This window comes from Theropithecus gelada, chromosome 12 (assembly GCF_003255815.1).
Source record: "Theropithecus gelada isolate Dixy chromosome 12, Tgel_1.0, whole genome shotgun sequence".
NCBI classification, from domain to species: domain Eukaryota; kingdom Metazoa; phylum Chordata; class Mammalia; order Primates; family Cercopithecidae; genus Theropithecus; species Theropithecus gelada.
The window spans coordinates 81967894-81984616 of record NC_037680.1 but is presented as its reverse complement, the minus strand read 5'-3'; the positions used below and the strand labels follow the sequence as shown (position 1 = coordinate 81984616).

General features: G+C 35.6%; 1 protein-coding gene across 4 annotated transcripts in view; it reads right to left on the bottom strand.

Annotated features, from left to right (window-relative positions):
* The window catches only part of PARD3B (par-3 family cell polarity regulator beta), a 1097854-nt gene that overhangs the window by 384312 nt on the left and 696819 nt on the right, over positions 1-16723 (bottom strand). For all 4 annotated transcript variants that reach the window (XM_025404986.1, XM_025404990.1, XM_025404989.1 and 1 more), the window contains one exon: positions 3530-3574. In XM_025404986.1, coding sequence (XP_025260771.1) covers positions 3530-3574 — 45 coding nt within the window. The remainder of the gene's footprint in view (positions 1-3529; positions 3575-16723) is intronic.

Here is a 16723-nt window from a genome sequence, read left to right as displayed (position 1 = left end):
CAGGTCCTCAGAGAAATCTCAAGAATACTGGAATAATTCCAGAAGGGGTGAGGGGAACACTACATTTTGGGCCAAAAATGTTAGAAAGATTTATTTTACCTGGGCCTTTGATTGGATCTGAGCTCTGAAGTATCAACCATTTAAAAATTAAGCTGAGAAAAGGGTGCCAAAAATATTGTCACAAATTTGGGAGGTACCCAAGCCAGACCAACAGATGGAACTTGACATGAAATGGCTCTTTACAGACTAAGTAGCTGACTCAAGAAATTTTAACTCAGATGAATTTATTAAAATGTTGAATGTCGTCTCGAATAAGAGGCTGGATGACAGATTTAGGTCAGTATACACAATTTAATTTGTTTAACTTCCTGTTGGTCTTGGATAGTATAAAAGCTGCTCACATTTCTATAGCTAAAGAGAAAGAGTGAGAGATTCTTCTTAGCATAAAAAAAATACAAAAAAAAAAAAAAAAGTAGCCAGGCACCACGCGCATGCCTGTAATCTCAGCTACTCAGGAGGCTGAGGCAGAAGAATTGCTTGAACCTGGGAGGCAGAGGTTGCAGTGAGCAGAGATTGTGCCACTGCACTCCAGCCTGGGCAACAGAGCAGGACTCTGTCTCAAAAAAAAAAAATCATATTTTAACTTAAATATTCTGAAGATCTGAAGAAAGAATTTGGGAAAGGGGGCAATACTACAACAAAAAGAAGTTAAGTGATTCCTTTTATCAATGGTGAGGTAAGTAGAGATTTATAAGTTAAAATACAATCTGGTAACATGCTTAGTGGTCACAGATGACCTGTAGCCGACTGAGACTACAGGTAAATTTAGATGAATTTAAAAAATGACTTTGTAACTGAAAGAGGTTGTTACAATCAAGAGAACCTTTATCCCTCTGCTGCTGCAGCTGCCGTTGCCACCACCACCACCAAATCCCAACGAGACATCCCTTCACGTAAATGCAACGCACAGAGGGGAACTGCGTTTTATGTGAGGGATGAATTCCTGAGGATCATTATGATTCAAGACTAATTTTCCAAAAGAAAGAAATGTAAAAAATTGGGGGAGTGGCCAGGCTCTGTGGCTCATACCTGTAATCCCAGCACTTCAGGAAGCTAAGGCGAGTGGATTGCTTGAGCCCAGAAGAGTTTGACACTAACCTGGGCAACATGGCAAAATCCCATTTCTACAAAAAATAAAAAATAAAAATAATTAGCTGGGTATGGTGGCATGCGCCTGTGGTCCCAGCTATCCAGGAGGCTGAGGTGGAAGGATCACCTGAGCCAGGGAAGTCGAGGCTGCAGTGAGCTGTGATCATGCCATTGCACTCCAGCCTGGGTGACAGAAAGAGATTCTGTCTCAAACACAAAAACCAAAAAAACAAAAAATAGGGAAGGGTATGTTCTTAGAGTACATAAATTTTGAACCTTAGTTGAATACTTTCCTCTAATGCTGCTTTGTGCTTTCTCAGAACAGTTTCTAGTGTTTTACAAGATGCTCTCACTTAATGTGACTCTAAAGTATATGATTTTCGGTGATTGTTTAGCCCTTTTCATCGCAGGCCACTTTTGCTCCAAAGTTATCAAGTGTCTGGTTATTTTTCAGCATTTCTACAGATGCCCAGTGAGAAATCTGAAGTAGTGATATGTTATAATAGTACTTAAAAATATAAGAATAGTGCATGTTGGAATAACAGTACATTAGTAACAGAAATATTCTTTAAAACATCAGATGTATTTAAACAGGGTGGTTCATGTGACATAAAGACTGCTGGAACTATTTCTATCAGCTAAAGTGAAGTTGCCATATGGAATTTGCAATGAACCTGTGTGACGGCTTTAAAATTCTGCCATTTTTGACTAAAAAGTTTTTGGAAGGTTATTATTTCAAGTTTTGCACTTAGCATAGTTCTTTATTAATATTTTTGTATCACACTGTGCAAAGACAGATTATTGAAATTTACATAAAATGTTATGCCAATATACAAAGATGACAAAGTTCTCATCTTAAAAGAGTGACAAACTTTTAATTGCCACCTAATAGCAGTGTGCTTGGCAATTAGGATTAGAATAAGATTTGATTTCCTGGAAAAAGCCAGAAAATTTATTATTTGCTCATTTTCAAAAACCGAATTGATAAACATTCCGGAAAAGGAAAAGGACTTCAACTTTTTGCCTTGAAGTCTATCCCAGCACACAGAAAAGACTTTTCATCTTCAGGTATTATTTTGTATATATATATATATATATACACACACACACACACATATATATATACATATATATGAACTACAAGCAGTAGCATGTATTTAAGATGAAGATATTATAGATTATTCTTGGGATTCCCTGGTCATGATAACTTCCTTCTGAAGTTCCTAAAAATATGTCCAGTAGTAGAGAATTTAATGGAAGAGGATGTTGGGAACAAACAGCATGTGGCAATTTATCACTCCCACAGAAATCTCTTCTTTCACAGTGATCTAACTTCTTAGGCTTTTTATTAGGGAAAGCAAGAAAAAAAATCTAAGAGTTGTGAACCAGCCCTTCCCTGCTGTTATCACAAGAGAATCTGGAGAAAGAAGAAAGAAAAGAAGTCATAATCTTGCCCTGGAACATGATGGAGGTAATGAGGCAACAAGGCCACTTACTGCTGAAAACATAATTGGCACACAAACACAGGAGACACTTGGAGATGGGAAAGACTTCTTTGTTTCACCAACGGAGTGATGTTAGCAAATCATAATCCTTCTGTTGTTTGGAGGGGCAATGCTACGAGCAAAATGGACATTTTCTCCTCCAAAATAATGTGCCCCTAGAGGAAAGGGATTACTCCACTATTTGCTAGCTTAGTAGCTTTAAACATTTTCAACTAATGTGAATAAATGATGATGGAGGAAGGCAAAAGGAGTAGGAGGCAGTCTACTTGGCCATGAAGAAACAGCTTGGATTTTAGGAGTGAAGGTAACTCACACATGATAAAGACCTAAGAGACGCTTAGAAATTTTTGTGGACTTTCTAGAGAATATTTAGGGAGCTCATTCATGTCTCTAAAGAAAAATAATGCATACATCCCTGGAACAATCCATTTTGATGACAGGCAGAAAAAAAAAAAGAAAAAAATCCTATTCTTTTTTTGAGGAGAAAAAAATGACCATATCTTTCTTATTCTGGAATCTTTTTTCCTACCACTTAAATATGAAAGTCATCATGGGAAAGAGTCTTGAACTTTCTTGGGTTTTCTTGCAATTTTTTTTAAGTGTTCAGCTGGAGTACAGATTTAAGATTTTTGGTTTTATATATATATTTTTGGCAATCTTTATTCTTTGCTCCCAAACATTCTGAGTCAGCATACATTATGCCACTATGCACACAGCCAAGCAATAATTCATCTTTGTGGAAGTCAGAGACATCTCCTGTATTAATTAGAAAGCCTTTCAGCGACTAGTGGATAGAAACAGGTTCCAACTGCTACTAAAACACAGCCAGTGATTTCCAGGAAGGGGAATATAGTCAGTTACAAGGAATTTCTTACCCGATTTGTGTCCAGCCAATGAGTGAACCTTGCTTTCATCTGGCACTGAGGAGAAGAAATGAGAGACAAGGATCAGACCGGCTTGTAAATCAGACAATTTTTAAACAGTAAATTAATATAGATTCATAATAAGTTAAAAATTTTACTGGCAGAGATTTGAGAAACATTTTTTCTTCCAGCCTACCCTGGGGTACCTCACTTTTATTGGTAGATATCTTGAAGAACAGCTATGAATAAGTATGTTTATTGGATCTTTTATGAATATAACTTCATTTTCTCTTTATCTTCTTTATTTTAACTGGGTCGTTGCTTCCATGTTTACAACAGGAGAAACGAAATTCATAGACCCAGAGATGTATACAATATAATAAAATTTTTTCAGCATAACAGCAATACATGTGTTTGTGTCTGTGTGTATATTAAATACTTAAGAATTAGACTTCTGTATCTAGTCAAAATAGAGTAAAAGGGAACAGATTTGTAATCCTCCCAGAAACAATTTTAAAAACTAGACAAAACAAGAAACAATGGCATTCAACAGATTAGACATTAGGCAACAAAATGCAGTGACCCCAAGAGATGGAAAACAAAGGACGTGAACTCCACAATTGCCCCAGCTTATTCTCCGAAGAAAGCCTCCAGGCAGCTGTGCAGGAAAGACAACACCCAAGCAGAACTCAGTGATGGCCCCAGCTTGAGGACATGGTGCTGGCCATCCCAGGAAGCCAAAGAAGACAGAGGTTGCAGAGCAGAGAACCAGAGAGGAAAGAGCAATACTATCTTCAGAAAAATCTCTTCATATATTTAGTTGAATACTGATGATCACATGTGTGTAAGAAAATTACCCCAAGAGTTGGCAAAGAACCATCCCAAACTGGAAAAGGAACAGCATGCGAAGTTCACATAGGTTTGGGAATAGTGCCTATTTCCAACAGCCAGAGTGGAAAACTTCATAACTGAAGGGCATCCGTTAGAATGTGAAGAAGGGTCTTGCCTCAACAGTGGGGAAAAACTAACTCTAGATTAACAGAGCTCTGATGAAATGGATTCATTTTTAAAAGACACAATTACTGAAGCTCATATAGGAAGAATTAGATAGTATGGGTAGCCCTATAGTAATTTTTTGGGAAAAAAAATGTGTTTATACGTAAAACTTCCCCACAAACAAAACTCTAGGCCCAGATGGCTTCACTGGTGAATTCTACCAAACATTTAAGAAATAAATAAGAACAATTCTACAGAAAATGTATTAGAAAGAGAGAGGATTTCCCAGGCCATTCTATGAGGTTAGTGTTACCCTGATACCAATATCAGGAAAACTACATGATATGAAAACTGCTAACCCATATCCTTCATGAACATAGATGCAAAGTTCTTAATCCTTAGGCATCTCTGCATAGATTATCACTTTCAACAAAAGCTGTTCATTATCATGTGCCACTGTCTATGTTAGTACATAAAACTCTGGTTTCAAGGGTTGAAGCCAGGTGAGGGGAAATTTGCTAATGAGAAGAATCTCTTCCATTTTGCCTAACACTAGATTGATCTCAGGGTAACATGTCCCTTTTTTTTCTCTGCCCACAACATTCAGTCTTAATTGACCCAGTTACTATACATAATCTTCCCACTCCCACCTGGCCCTTCTTTTCTAAGCGATTTCTGTATTTTCCAGATAAAAACACTACATATCTGTGATTATTCTGTTCCCAACTGCCTAAAAATATTGTTAGACTTTTTGTTTTATTTCCAGTTGGGAGGTAAGTATTTATAAGGCACCACTTGTGAGCCAAATTCTGTTTTTCTCAGACCTAAAAAGCACTTACATAGAATCAATTTACACTGTAAGTAGAAAAATATTAGAAAACAATGGTAATGATTAAAAATAACCTTAGCAACTAATATTTACTGAGTACTTGTAATATACAGGTTTTATGCTATGCACTTTGTATCTGTTCATTCATTCAATTCTCACAACGACCTGGAAAGTATTATTATTACTATCTTTATGTTACAGATAAAGAAACTGACATATGCCTCATAAATGGAGAAGCCTGAACTTAAATATGGCACTCTTAACCACTCCATTCATTACACTTGTGGTAAGAGTCACAGAAGAGTCACTACCTGAGAAACCTGGAATAGAAGACAACACAACTAACTATATGCTAAAAAACTACTCTCTTTATTTGAATATATGCTATTAATAGTTATCTTTCTGTGGTGATCAATCTTAATAAATGTTAGCTATAATTTTGTTTAACATGTTTTGAAATTGATGATTCTGATGGGTTCAAGCTAAAATATCCATTCTCATTCTACAAATGAGAAATCATCTTTCTGAATCGGAATCCTTGTTTGGAAACAACAGTTTTGTGCAAATCATTTTAACTTTCTGTGGCCTCAGTCTCATCATAAGAAGATATTGCTTACCCCACAGGTATGTGGTGATGATTACATGTGCAAATATATGCAAGGTACTTAGAAGACCACAGAGTAAGTGCTTAATAAATATGGACTACTGTCATCACCAATGAGAAACAAAATAGAAAGTCAGACTAACATCATAGCTAGTAATCAGACAGATGTGGGTTGAATGCCAGCATTACCAGGCAAGTTACTAAGCTCTTTTTTTTTTTTTTTGAGACAGAGTTTCACTCTTGTTGCCCAGGTTGAAGTGCAATGGCACGATCTCGGCTCACTGCAACCTCCACTTTCTGAGTTCAATCAATTCTTCTGCCTCAGCCTCCTGAGTAGCTGGGATTACAGGCACGTGCCACGATGCCTGGCTAATTTTGTATTTTTAGTAGACACAGGGTTTCTCCATGTTGGTCAGGCTGGTCTCAAACTCCTGACCTCAGGTGATCCACCTGCTTTGGTCCCCCAAAGTGCCGGGATTACAGGTGTGAGCCACTGCGCCCGGCCACTAAGCTCTTTTTTAGCTTTAGTTTCCCCATATGAGAAATGGGGGAAAAAAACTGTACAAACAGTACACAGAGAGTTGTGGGAACTAAATGAGAAACAATGTACAAAAGCACTTTGCACAGTTCCAGACACATAATTCCCAATAAATGAAAACATTTGAGAAATGGAAGTTGTGAGAGTGGTAAAGGTGGTGTATTTGATGACGGTTGTGGGGTTTGTGATTTAATTTGCTCAGGATTATAAAGAACTAAAGAGAGAAAATAATCGAGAGCATACTATGCTTCAGCAGGGCACTAGGTGCTTTCACATTGTTATTGTATGGATCATTCCCCAACCGCAACAGATATGATCTAGCAGTTTACCTGGCTCCTGAATCATTCTGCAGTGGAAGACAGGCAATGAAAGTACAGTAGACTGTATGGTTTTATTATGTATAGTCATTCAGAAGAAGGGATTCATACAAAGGTAAGGCTTTTGTTGTTTTGTTTTTATCTTTTTAAAAAAACTCTAAGCTGATTTAAGTACTTGCAAATTCCCTGGCCATATTAGGCTTAACAAATTATCTTCTTAACTTTTTGGCTGAATAATATTTATTATTTCTTATACTTATCATTATTTTAATTGACAATTGGAAATTATCTCGAACACTAATATAAACTATTTGAAAAACATTGTAGAAAATCCAAATGGGTGATAGGCATAAAAATTAGAGGCCTTTCTCCAAAATATTCACTGACACAGATGCCTATCTTTAGGACAGAAGATAAATGAATAAACATAATGGAAAAGAGAGGGAACCGTAATGACTTAATTGATAGAATACATTTTATTTAAAAGGTTAAATTTGGAACAATCATCTTTTATACACATGCTTAGTGCTGGGAAGTAATTTAAATAACAGTAGCAAATGAGAAAATGAGGTAAAATTACACATGCCACCAAGTTGTTTTTTTTTTTTTTTTTAAATGGCAAGTGTTATAATTAATACCCAACTTCCTTTATAACTCACATTACCTTAGAGCTACTATTAAAATTATCTCTTGGGGCTGAAGCTTAAGTCTAGTAGTTTCACTGCATAATATTTAGCACAGTGATTGGAATGGTAGCGATATGAAATACGACAGGTGTGTCATTTTAAACAAAGGACTTATTTACAAGAGATTGAAAAATAAATGGGCCTGGTGTGGGAAAGGTCTTTGATTCCAAAACGGTAAAGTATTAATTCAAAACATTGAGTAAGAGAGTGCTGATGGAGCAAGAGTCTTAAGTTTCTTGTTCTAGTTCTGATGACAGAATTTTTTCTCCTTTTCTTTCTTCTTTCTTTTGAAAAAAGTATTTGTATTTACAGGTTATTTCATTGCCTTTCTTATCCTTCAGTTTTACCCAAAGACTGGTACTACTTGCTCTTGATTATCTTAAATGGATATTATAATAATTGAAGAGATACCAATGAAATGCTCAGGTTTCTGAAGCTGCAATTCATAAATATTTTTATAACTGTTATTTTATTGTAACCATTATTACATACTTAGAGGGTACCATGGACTGCCTCCTCTTGATCTTTCTTCAGATTTATTTAGATATTAGGATTTCTACACTAACTTCATGCTTCCTCATATTCAATTCAAGATTGATGCACATTATTTTACCTAATTATCATAAGGTACTTAATAAAGAGGACACTCTTTGGCTGGGAAGACTGTTAATTTTCTGGTGTGTTCTCTGATTCAGGAAGACTTGTTTGAGAAACATAGCAGCCTGATGGCCTATGTTTCTAGTTCTCCTGGTTGTAAGCCTTTGAAGCTAATTAGAACTGCCCAGTATCAATGGCATCTTTTAAAAAAGCATAAACAAACAGTCTATGTCTTTTCACTTAATTTCAACCAGTTCATCATTAGAATTGAGAGAAAGAAAATACAGGGGGAAAAGTCTATGAAAAAGATGGCACTCTGAGAACTAGTTAGTGGCAAACATCAAAGTGCACATAATACTTACACACATTGGCTTCCCAGTAGGATACATTTATATTAATATAGTGATCACTTAAAGTGTTTTATTATTTTGTCAAGCTTTCTTATACACTTCAAATGCATTCTCACTGGGGGAAAACAATCCCCTTGCTTATTGATAGCATTTGATACGCATTCTATAACGTAAGTGACTATTAGGGTCTACACTTGCTTAATAAAAATTTGCAGAACAGTGGCAGATTTGGTGAGTTAATGGGCCCCAGATGCTCTTCTTATGCTGACAGAAGATGGTGTATTGCTATCATGCACAAATCTCTTCAGATAAGAATTGCCGTCAGCTACAGTTATTCTTTTTTAGAATGCCAACACTATATCACGAATGGGGAATATGCAAATGTGTTCAGATTCTCACTATTCATATTGAGATACTTTGAGGCAAAGTATCACTCTAAAATATGATGCAATGGTAGTCTTATATAGATAACTCCATTTCATCTAATTTTTGATTTCCATATCTTTGAAATAATAGAGACTGCAATTTTGAAGTTGATGTTTGGCACAATAAAAATACATCTTCTAATGAGGCTATAAATACTTCTCTTTGGATAGTTTGCTAGGAAACTAAATATCAAGTAATCCCTTAACAGTTAATAAATTTGTTTTCAAGAGTTGTTCCTTCAGAACTTAAAAAAATTGATGTAGTTGCCAATATTAAAAATCAATTTTCCTCTCCTTTAGCAGATCAATTTCTGTACCACTGATTGATTTCCAGAATTTCTAAGGAATGCAAACCCGTTTCAAATTGTAAATTAAATTTCTTCCTGAGCAACCATGAACTATTACTGCATTAATCTATAGTGTTTTCATATGTCAATGACAATTTGGCATAATGATTCTGCTTAGGAAGACTTTTTGAGTTTTCAGCACTGTGAGTTTTCATGTGTTAAAAAATTCTTCCGTCTCTTGAAACACACACACACACAAACACACACACACACACACACACAAAGCAAGGCTTTTGCTGAAAAGGGGGCTAGGGAATTAGTAGAAGATCATGGTGCAAACATTTATCTCATTTATCTTAGCAAGCTTTCCCAAAAGCACTGTGCTGCATCTCGAATGTGCTGCAGCTCTGACAGTAAGCTAATCAGAACTCTGCAGCTGAAATTTTCTTCCAATATCATAATGCATCCCTCAGCCATAGGATAAAAAATGTTACATAGGGTAAAAAAGGAAGGCCCATTCCCCTCATCATTATCCAGCTATCTATATATTCACAACTCTTTGGTGATCTCTTTAAAATTCCTTTTCTTTCTCCATGAACCTCAGAAAGTCTTAAATTGAAAGTTGTGAAAATCCAATACTTTTCATATGTTCTTATACTGTCATCTTTAGCTCATTAAAGAGTATTAAAAAATCCAAATAATTTCTTCATAAATTTATTAATTTGTTTTAATCCATTCAGTACACACCGTTTTTCTTAAAAGAATCAGATACTCAACCCCATGGTCTAATGAGGAGATACAAATGACATATTTGTTAGAATGAAATATGTTAAATAGTTTAATAAAGAAAAAGATATGCTTCAGGAACAGTGGAAGGTCAGAGACACGAAGGTTCACAAAGACAATAAAGGTTTTAGGTGAATAATTACTTGCGTCAATTAATCTGGGAGGAGCAAAAATAACTTCAAGCACCTAGAACATCTTTACTCCTGGGGAAGGGAGTAGCATGAAATAAAAAAAAGAAAAAAGAAAGAAAGAAAGATCCCGAGCTTTGACTTTAAAAGGCCCTGGATTCTGATGCTAATTACTGAGTCTTTTTTCAAGCTTACTGAACTTATTTGTAAAATGTAGATAAAGTCTCACAGGATGAGACAACTTGATGTAAAAATTTATCATGAAACCTAACAGAAGTAGGTGTTCACAAATAGATTATGATAGACTTTCACATCTCACCACTTTTGCCAGTTTTTCTGTACTATAGCACATCATATATATATAATATATAAATATATATTTATATGATATATAATACATATTTATATATAAATACATATAATATATATTATATAGATATATAATGTATTAGATAAATATATAATATATATTTTATATAATTTTATATATATGTATTTTTTTGAGATGGAGTTTTTTGAGATGGAGATTTAGTTTTTTACACCTGTTGCCCAGGCTGTAGTGCAATGGTGCGATCTTGGGTCACTGCAACCTCCGCCTCCTGGGTTTAAGTGATTCTCCTGCCTCAGCCCCCCAAGTAGCTGGGATTACAGGGGCCCGCCACATGCCCAGCTAATTTTTGTATTTTTAGTAGAGATGGGGTTTCACCACGTTGGTCAGGCTGATCTCGAACCCCTGACCTCAGGTGATACGCCCACCTTGGCCTCCCAAAGGGCTCGGATTACAGGCGTGAGCCACTGCGCCTGGCCCAGATATCTTTTTTTATTACTGTTTTTAAATAGAATTTTACCTTACTATTCAACATTAAACATTTTTACATAATACAAATCTAAAGATTTTTATTTATTTAAAAAATTTAGAGACAGGGATTTTGCTATGTTGCCCTGGCTGGACTCAAATTCCTACACTCAAGTGATCCTCCTGCCTCAGCAACCCAAGTAGATGGAATGACAGCCGGTGCCACTGCACCCGGCTATAGAAGTAGATTTTTAAGTAGGCCATGCAACTTTGTACTTAGGTACAAACTGTAAGCAACACATAGTATTTCTTCTGAATTGCAAATATCTCAATTATTTGTGCACGGGTCTGTTTCACATTAAACACCTTCAGCAGGGCATATGTCTTGTTTTTCCATTTCAGCCTAGTATCATGTCTAGCATCCCTCAGGTACTCATTAATGTCTGCTGAGTGAATGAATGCGGCACGTCTAAGAGTAAAGAAATGACAGCACATTTGGGCACGTCCATTCAGCAAAGGGTTCTAGACTCATGAATGAGACAACCGTTCATTGTGAGATATATATAATTATAGGAATGGTGTAGTATAAATGTGTTTAAACACTGTAAAATTCTTCTGGCAGAATTTTCAGACAAGTTCCTAGCAAGGAAGAGTAGGAGAAGGTAACTGGGGTCTGATTCTCAGACAGGTCGAAATAAAGACCGAAATGTAACAGAACTGTTTGGAATAAATATAATTCACTTGTATTTTGAGTAATGAACTGTAGGAATATAGAAAAACACATGATTAGCAGGCTAGTCTCACTCTGCTGTCTTTCTCTCGGTATATATGACTGACCACTAGGGCAGTGGTTAGTCTATTTTTTGGCTTGTTGGCACTAATCACATTCTTGTTCTTCATATAGTATGCCTGAAATAGCAGTTCCCTCTGTTTATAGAAAAATCACATTATATTTCCAAAAACACTCAACACTTCATACAAACAGCTCTTCTTTCAACCTGCAAATGTTATGAGTTTCTAAAGCTGTAAATACAGGAAATAAATGTCTTTCTGGTATGACAATTTCAGAAAAAGGCCAAGAACAGAAATACTAGCTTTAAAAATTGCTTTTACTAAATATTAAAGCATGAAAAAACGCTGATATGTGTAAGGTATAAAGGATAACAACTGGCTGGGTGTGGTGGCTCCCACCTGTAATCCCAGCACTTTGGGAGGCCGAGTTGGGTGGATCATCTGAGGTCAGGAGTTCAAGACCAGCCTGGCCAACGTGGTGAAACCCCGTCTCTACTAAAAATACAAAAAAATTAGCTGGCATGGTGGTACAGGCCTGTAATTCCAGCTACTTGGGAGGCTAAGGCAGGAGAATTGCTTGAACCCGGGAGGCGGAGGTTGCAATGAGCAGAGATCGCGCCATTGCACTCCAGCCTGGGCGACAAGGGCAAAACTCTGTTTTTTTTGTTGTTGTTGTTGTTTTGTTTTGTTTTGTTTTTTTAAATAAAAGGGATTAAGTAAACACTGTGTATCAACCACTGTGTTTAAGAAAAATATTATTTTACCTTTGAAACACTATGGGTGTTTCAACCCGATGCCATTCCTTTCCCTCTTTGTTCAGAGGTAACCACAATCCTGAATTTTATACTTTATAATTCTCTTGCACTTCTTTATACCACAAATGTGTCCCCAAATAGTACTCTTTAAATGTGTATCTTTCATTAAATGACATTAGATTCTATCAAATATTTTTTGTGTCCACTGATGTGACTGATGTCACTGTGACTGATCACACAGTCATGTCACTAACATGTTGTGTCCACTGTATGATCATACAGTCATGCTTTTTCTGTTCTAGTCTGTTAATACGTGTCCATTGATCAATTTCAAATGTTAAACTCACATTGTATTCCTGGGATAAAATGTTCTTGGTCATGATATATTATCTTTTTTATATATTGTTGGGTTCAATTCACTAAACTTTTATTAGTTATTTTTGAGGGTGGCTTGGACAAATTTATTTTCTCACATTTCTAGAGGCTAGAAGTCCAAGATCAACCTGTCAGCAGAGCTGATTTCTCCTGGGGTTCCTCTCCTTGGCTCGTAGATGGCTGTCTTCTTCCTGTGTCTTCACATAGTCTTTTATCTGTGTGTTTTGCCAAATTTTACATCAATTCAAGAAGGATATCACCCTAAATTTTTTTTTCTAATGTCTTTGTCTGATTTTGGTATCAGAGTAATGTTGGCTTCATAGAATGAGTTGGGGAAGTATTCACTCCTCTTTATTTATCTGGAAGAATGTCTGTAGAATTGTTATTACTTCTTTTTATGAAACACGTCAGATTTGCCAGTGAAGTCATTTGTACCTGGAGTTTCCTGTGTGCGAAAGTATTTAGCTGTAGTTCAGTTTCTTTAATACCTACAAGGTAGCCACACTGTTCATTTCTTCTTGCACGAATTTGATCATTGGAATCTTTCAAAATCTTTGTCCATTACATTTTAGTTGTCAAATTTATTGTGCATAATATTGCCTTAACATCCTTTGAATATTTGTGAAATATGTACTGATGTCCCCTCTCTCAATCATAATAATGTTCATGTCTTGTTTTATATTATGCTAATCAGTCTGGTTAATGGTTTATTGACTTTATATAAGAAAACTAGCATTTGGTTTCAATGATTTTACCAAAATTTTTCTAATGGGTTGATTTGTGTTCTAATTTTTATTTCTCTTCTTATGCTTAATTTGGATTGAATTTACAGTAAGTCTCCCCTTATCCATGGTTCTGCCGTCTTTGGTTTCAGTTACCTATGGTCAATCATGGTCTAAAATAGTAAATGGAAAATTCAAGAAATAAACAATTCATACATTTTAAATTGTGCACTGTTTTGAGCAGTGTGATGAAATCTTGTGCCATCTTGCTTCACTGCACTCAAACCATTAATCATCCCCTTTGTGCAGAATAGCCACACTGTATATATACCTGTGTATTAGTCACTTAGTAAGCATTCTGGTTATTAGATCAACTGTGGTGTATAGTACTACCCTCTACAGCGCTATGGGGCTCAGAACTATACTCAGTTTCAGGCATCCACTGGGGGTTTTGGGGCATATCCCCTGTAGACAAGGGGGGATGGAGACTACTGCACTCTTCTTTTTCTATTTTCTTTCTTTTTTTTTTAAGACAGGTTCTTATTCTCATTGCTCAGGCTGGAGTGCAGTGGTGGATCTCAGCTCACTGCAGCCTCGACTTCCCAGGCTCGGGTGTTTCTCCCACCTAAACCTCCCGAGTAGCTAGGACTACAGGCAAATGCCACCATGCCTGGCTAACTTTTTGTATTTTCAGTATAGATGGGGTCTTGTCATGTTACCCAGGCTGGTCTCAAACTCCTAGGCTCAAGTGATCTGCCCACCTCAGCCTCTCAAATTGCTGTGATTACAGGTGTGAGGCATTTCACACAGCCTCTTTTACTATTTTCTTAAAGTGAAAGCTGAGGTCATTTATTTGAAATATTTCTTCCTTTTCCAAGTTCAGTGTTATAAACTATCCTCTTAGTGACATCTCACAATTTTTCTTATCCCACAAATTTTGACAGGTAGTGTTTTTATTTTCATTTAGTTCAAATACTTTCTAATTTCTCTCTGGCTTCCTTCTTTGATCCATGTGTTATTAAGAAGTACATAATTTATTTTCCAAGTATTTGCAGATTCTCCAGATTTCTCTCTGCTATTGAATTCTAATTTAATTCTACTATGGTGACAGAATATATGTTGTATGACTTAAATTCTTTTAAAACTTTTAAGACTTTTTAATAGTCCAGAATATGGTATGTCCTGTTAAATGTTCTATGTGCTCTTGGAAAAAAAAAGTGTATTCAGTTGTTGTGTGGAGTGTTCCATAAATGTTAATTAGGTCAAGATAGTTGATAATATTGTTCAAATCTTCTATAGCCTTACTGATTTTTTGGTGTACTTGTTCTATCAATTATTGAGACACAGTGTCAAAATCTTTGACTATAACTTTGGATTTGCCTATTTTTCCTGTTGTTTAATGTATTTTTCTCTCATTTTTTGAAGCAGTACTATTAGCTACATAAGCATTTAGAATAATTATATTGTTTTGATGATTTGGATCCATTAAAGCTATGAAAGGACTTTCTGGTAATATTTTTCTGAAATCTACTTTCTCTGATACCAATGTGGCCATTCTAGTAGTCTCCTGATTAATGTTAGCAGGGTATGTCTTTTTCCTTCCTTTTACTTTTAACTTACTTGTGTCTTTATATTTAAAGTGGGTCTTGTAGGCAGCATATGCTTGTGACTCACTTTTTTAGTGTGAGACAAAAAAAGTAAGGGTCTTGCTGTGGTGCCCATGTTGGAGTGCAATACCATGATCATAGCTCACTGTAGCCTTGAACTTCTGGGCTCAAGTGATCCTCCTGCCTCAGCCTCCCAAAGTGCTGGGATTACAGGCATGAGCTACCACTTCTGGCCATGACTTGCCTTTTTTATCCAATTGACCATCTCTGCCTTTTATGGTCTAACATATACATTTAATGTGACTATTGTTATGGTTGATCTTGAACATACTGTTTTGCTATTGTCCTTTCTGTTCTTTCTTCCCTTTCCCCTAGTCTGCCTTCTTCTGGGTATTTTTCATATGATTATTTGAGTGTTCTTTTGTTATTATGCATATCTTACAATAGTATATAGACTTACAGACAGCACTTCAACTTAAAATGGTTCAATGTATGATTTTTTTGGCTTAGAAATATCAATATGCATTAAGTAGAAACATATTTTAAGTAACCATGTAACCATATAACCATTCTGTTGTCACTTTCAGTACAGTATCCAATAAATTACATTAGATTTTCAACAGTATATTGTAAAATAGGCTTTGTGTTAGATGATTTTGCCCAACTGTAGGGTAATATAAGTTTTCTGAGCACTTGTAAGGCAGGCTAAGCTAAGCTATGATGTTTGGTAGCAATGTATTTTTGACATATACTATTTTCAACTTAATGATAGGCTTATTGGAATGTTAGAAAAAATAATATATTTTTATATGTCTTAAAAACCCCATTCTACATTGTCATTATTTTTGTTTAAACAATTAACCTTATATTTAAACAGGAAAAATTTTAAAACACATTCATCCTAGTAATTCTAATTTCTGATTATCTTCATTTATGTAGATTCATATTTTTATCTGGTAACATTTTTCTTCTACCAGAAAGCCTTCTTTTAATGTGTCATACAGTGTACCTGTTAGTGATTTACTCTTTCAACTTTTGTATTTCTGGAAAGTCCTTTGTTTGTTTTTTTTTTTTGAAAAATATTTTTGCTAAAGAATTCCAGTTGAATAGTATTTTTCTTTCAATACTTTAAAGATATTGTTACACAATGATACCTTCGTATTTTTCCTGTGAGAAATCTGCTGCTGTTCCTCTTTTTCTCTCTGTATGAAATGTATTGTCCTGTTTTAAAGATTTTCTCTTTAACCATGATTTCAGCAAATTGTTTATAATGTGCCTTGCTGTGGTTTCCTCATTTTTTGTGTCTGTGCTTCGAGATTCATTTGAGATTCATGAATATGGGTTTCCAGATGTCATTACATTTGAAAACATATTGACCATTGTTTTCTCAGATATTTTTTCTCTGTCCCTCTTTTTCTCTCATTTGGTGAATCCAATGACATGTATCTTAAACCACCTGAAGTTGCCCCACAATTCACTGTTCATTTCTGTGTGTCTTTTTCCTTTCAGTTTGTGTGTTTCTACTGGTATGTATTCACTTGTTTGGTTTCCTGCAATGTCTAATTTGCTGTTACTCCCATCCAGAGTATTTTACATCTCAGATATTAAACTTCTCT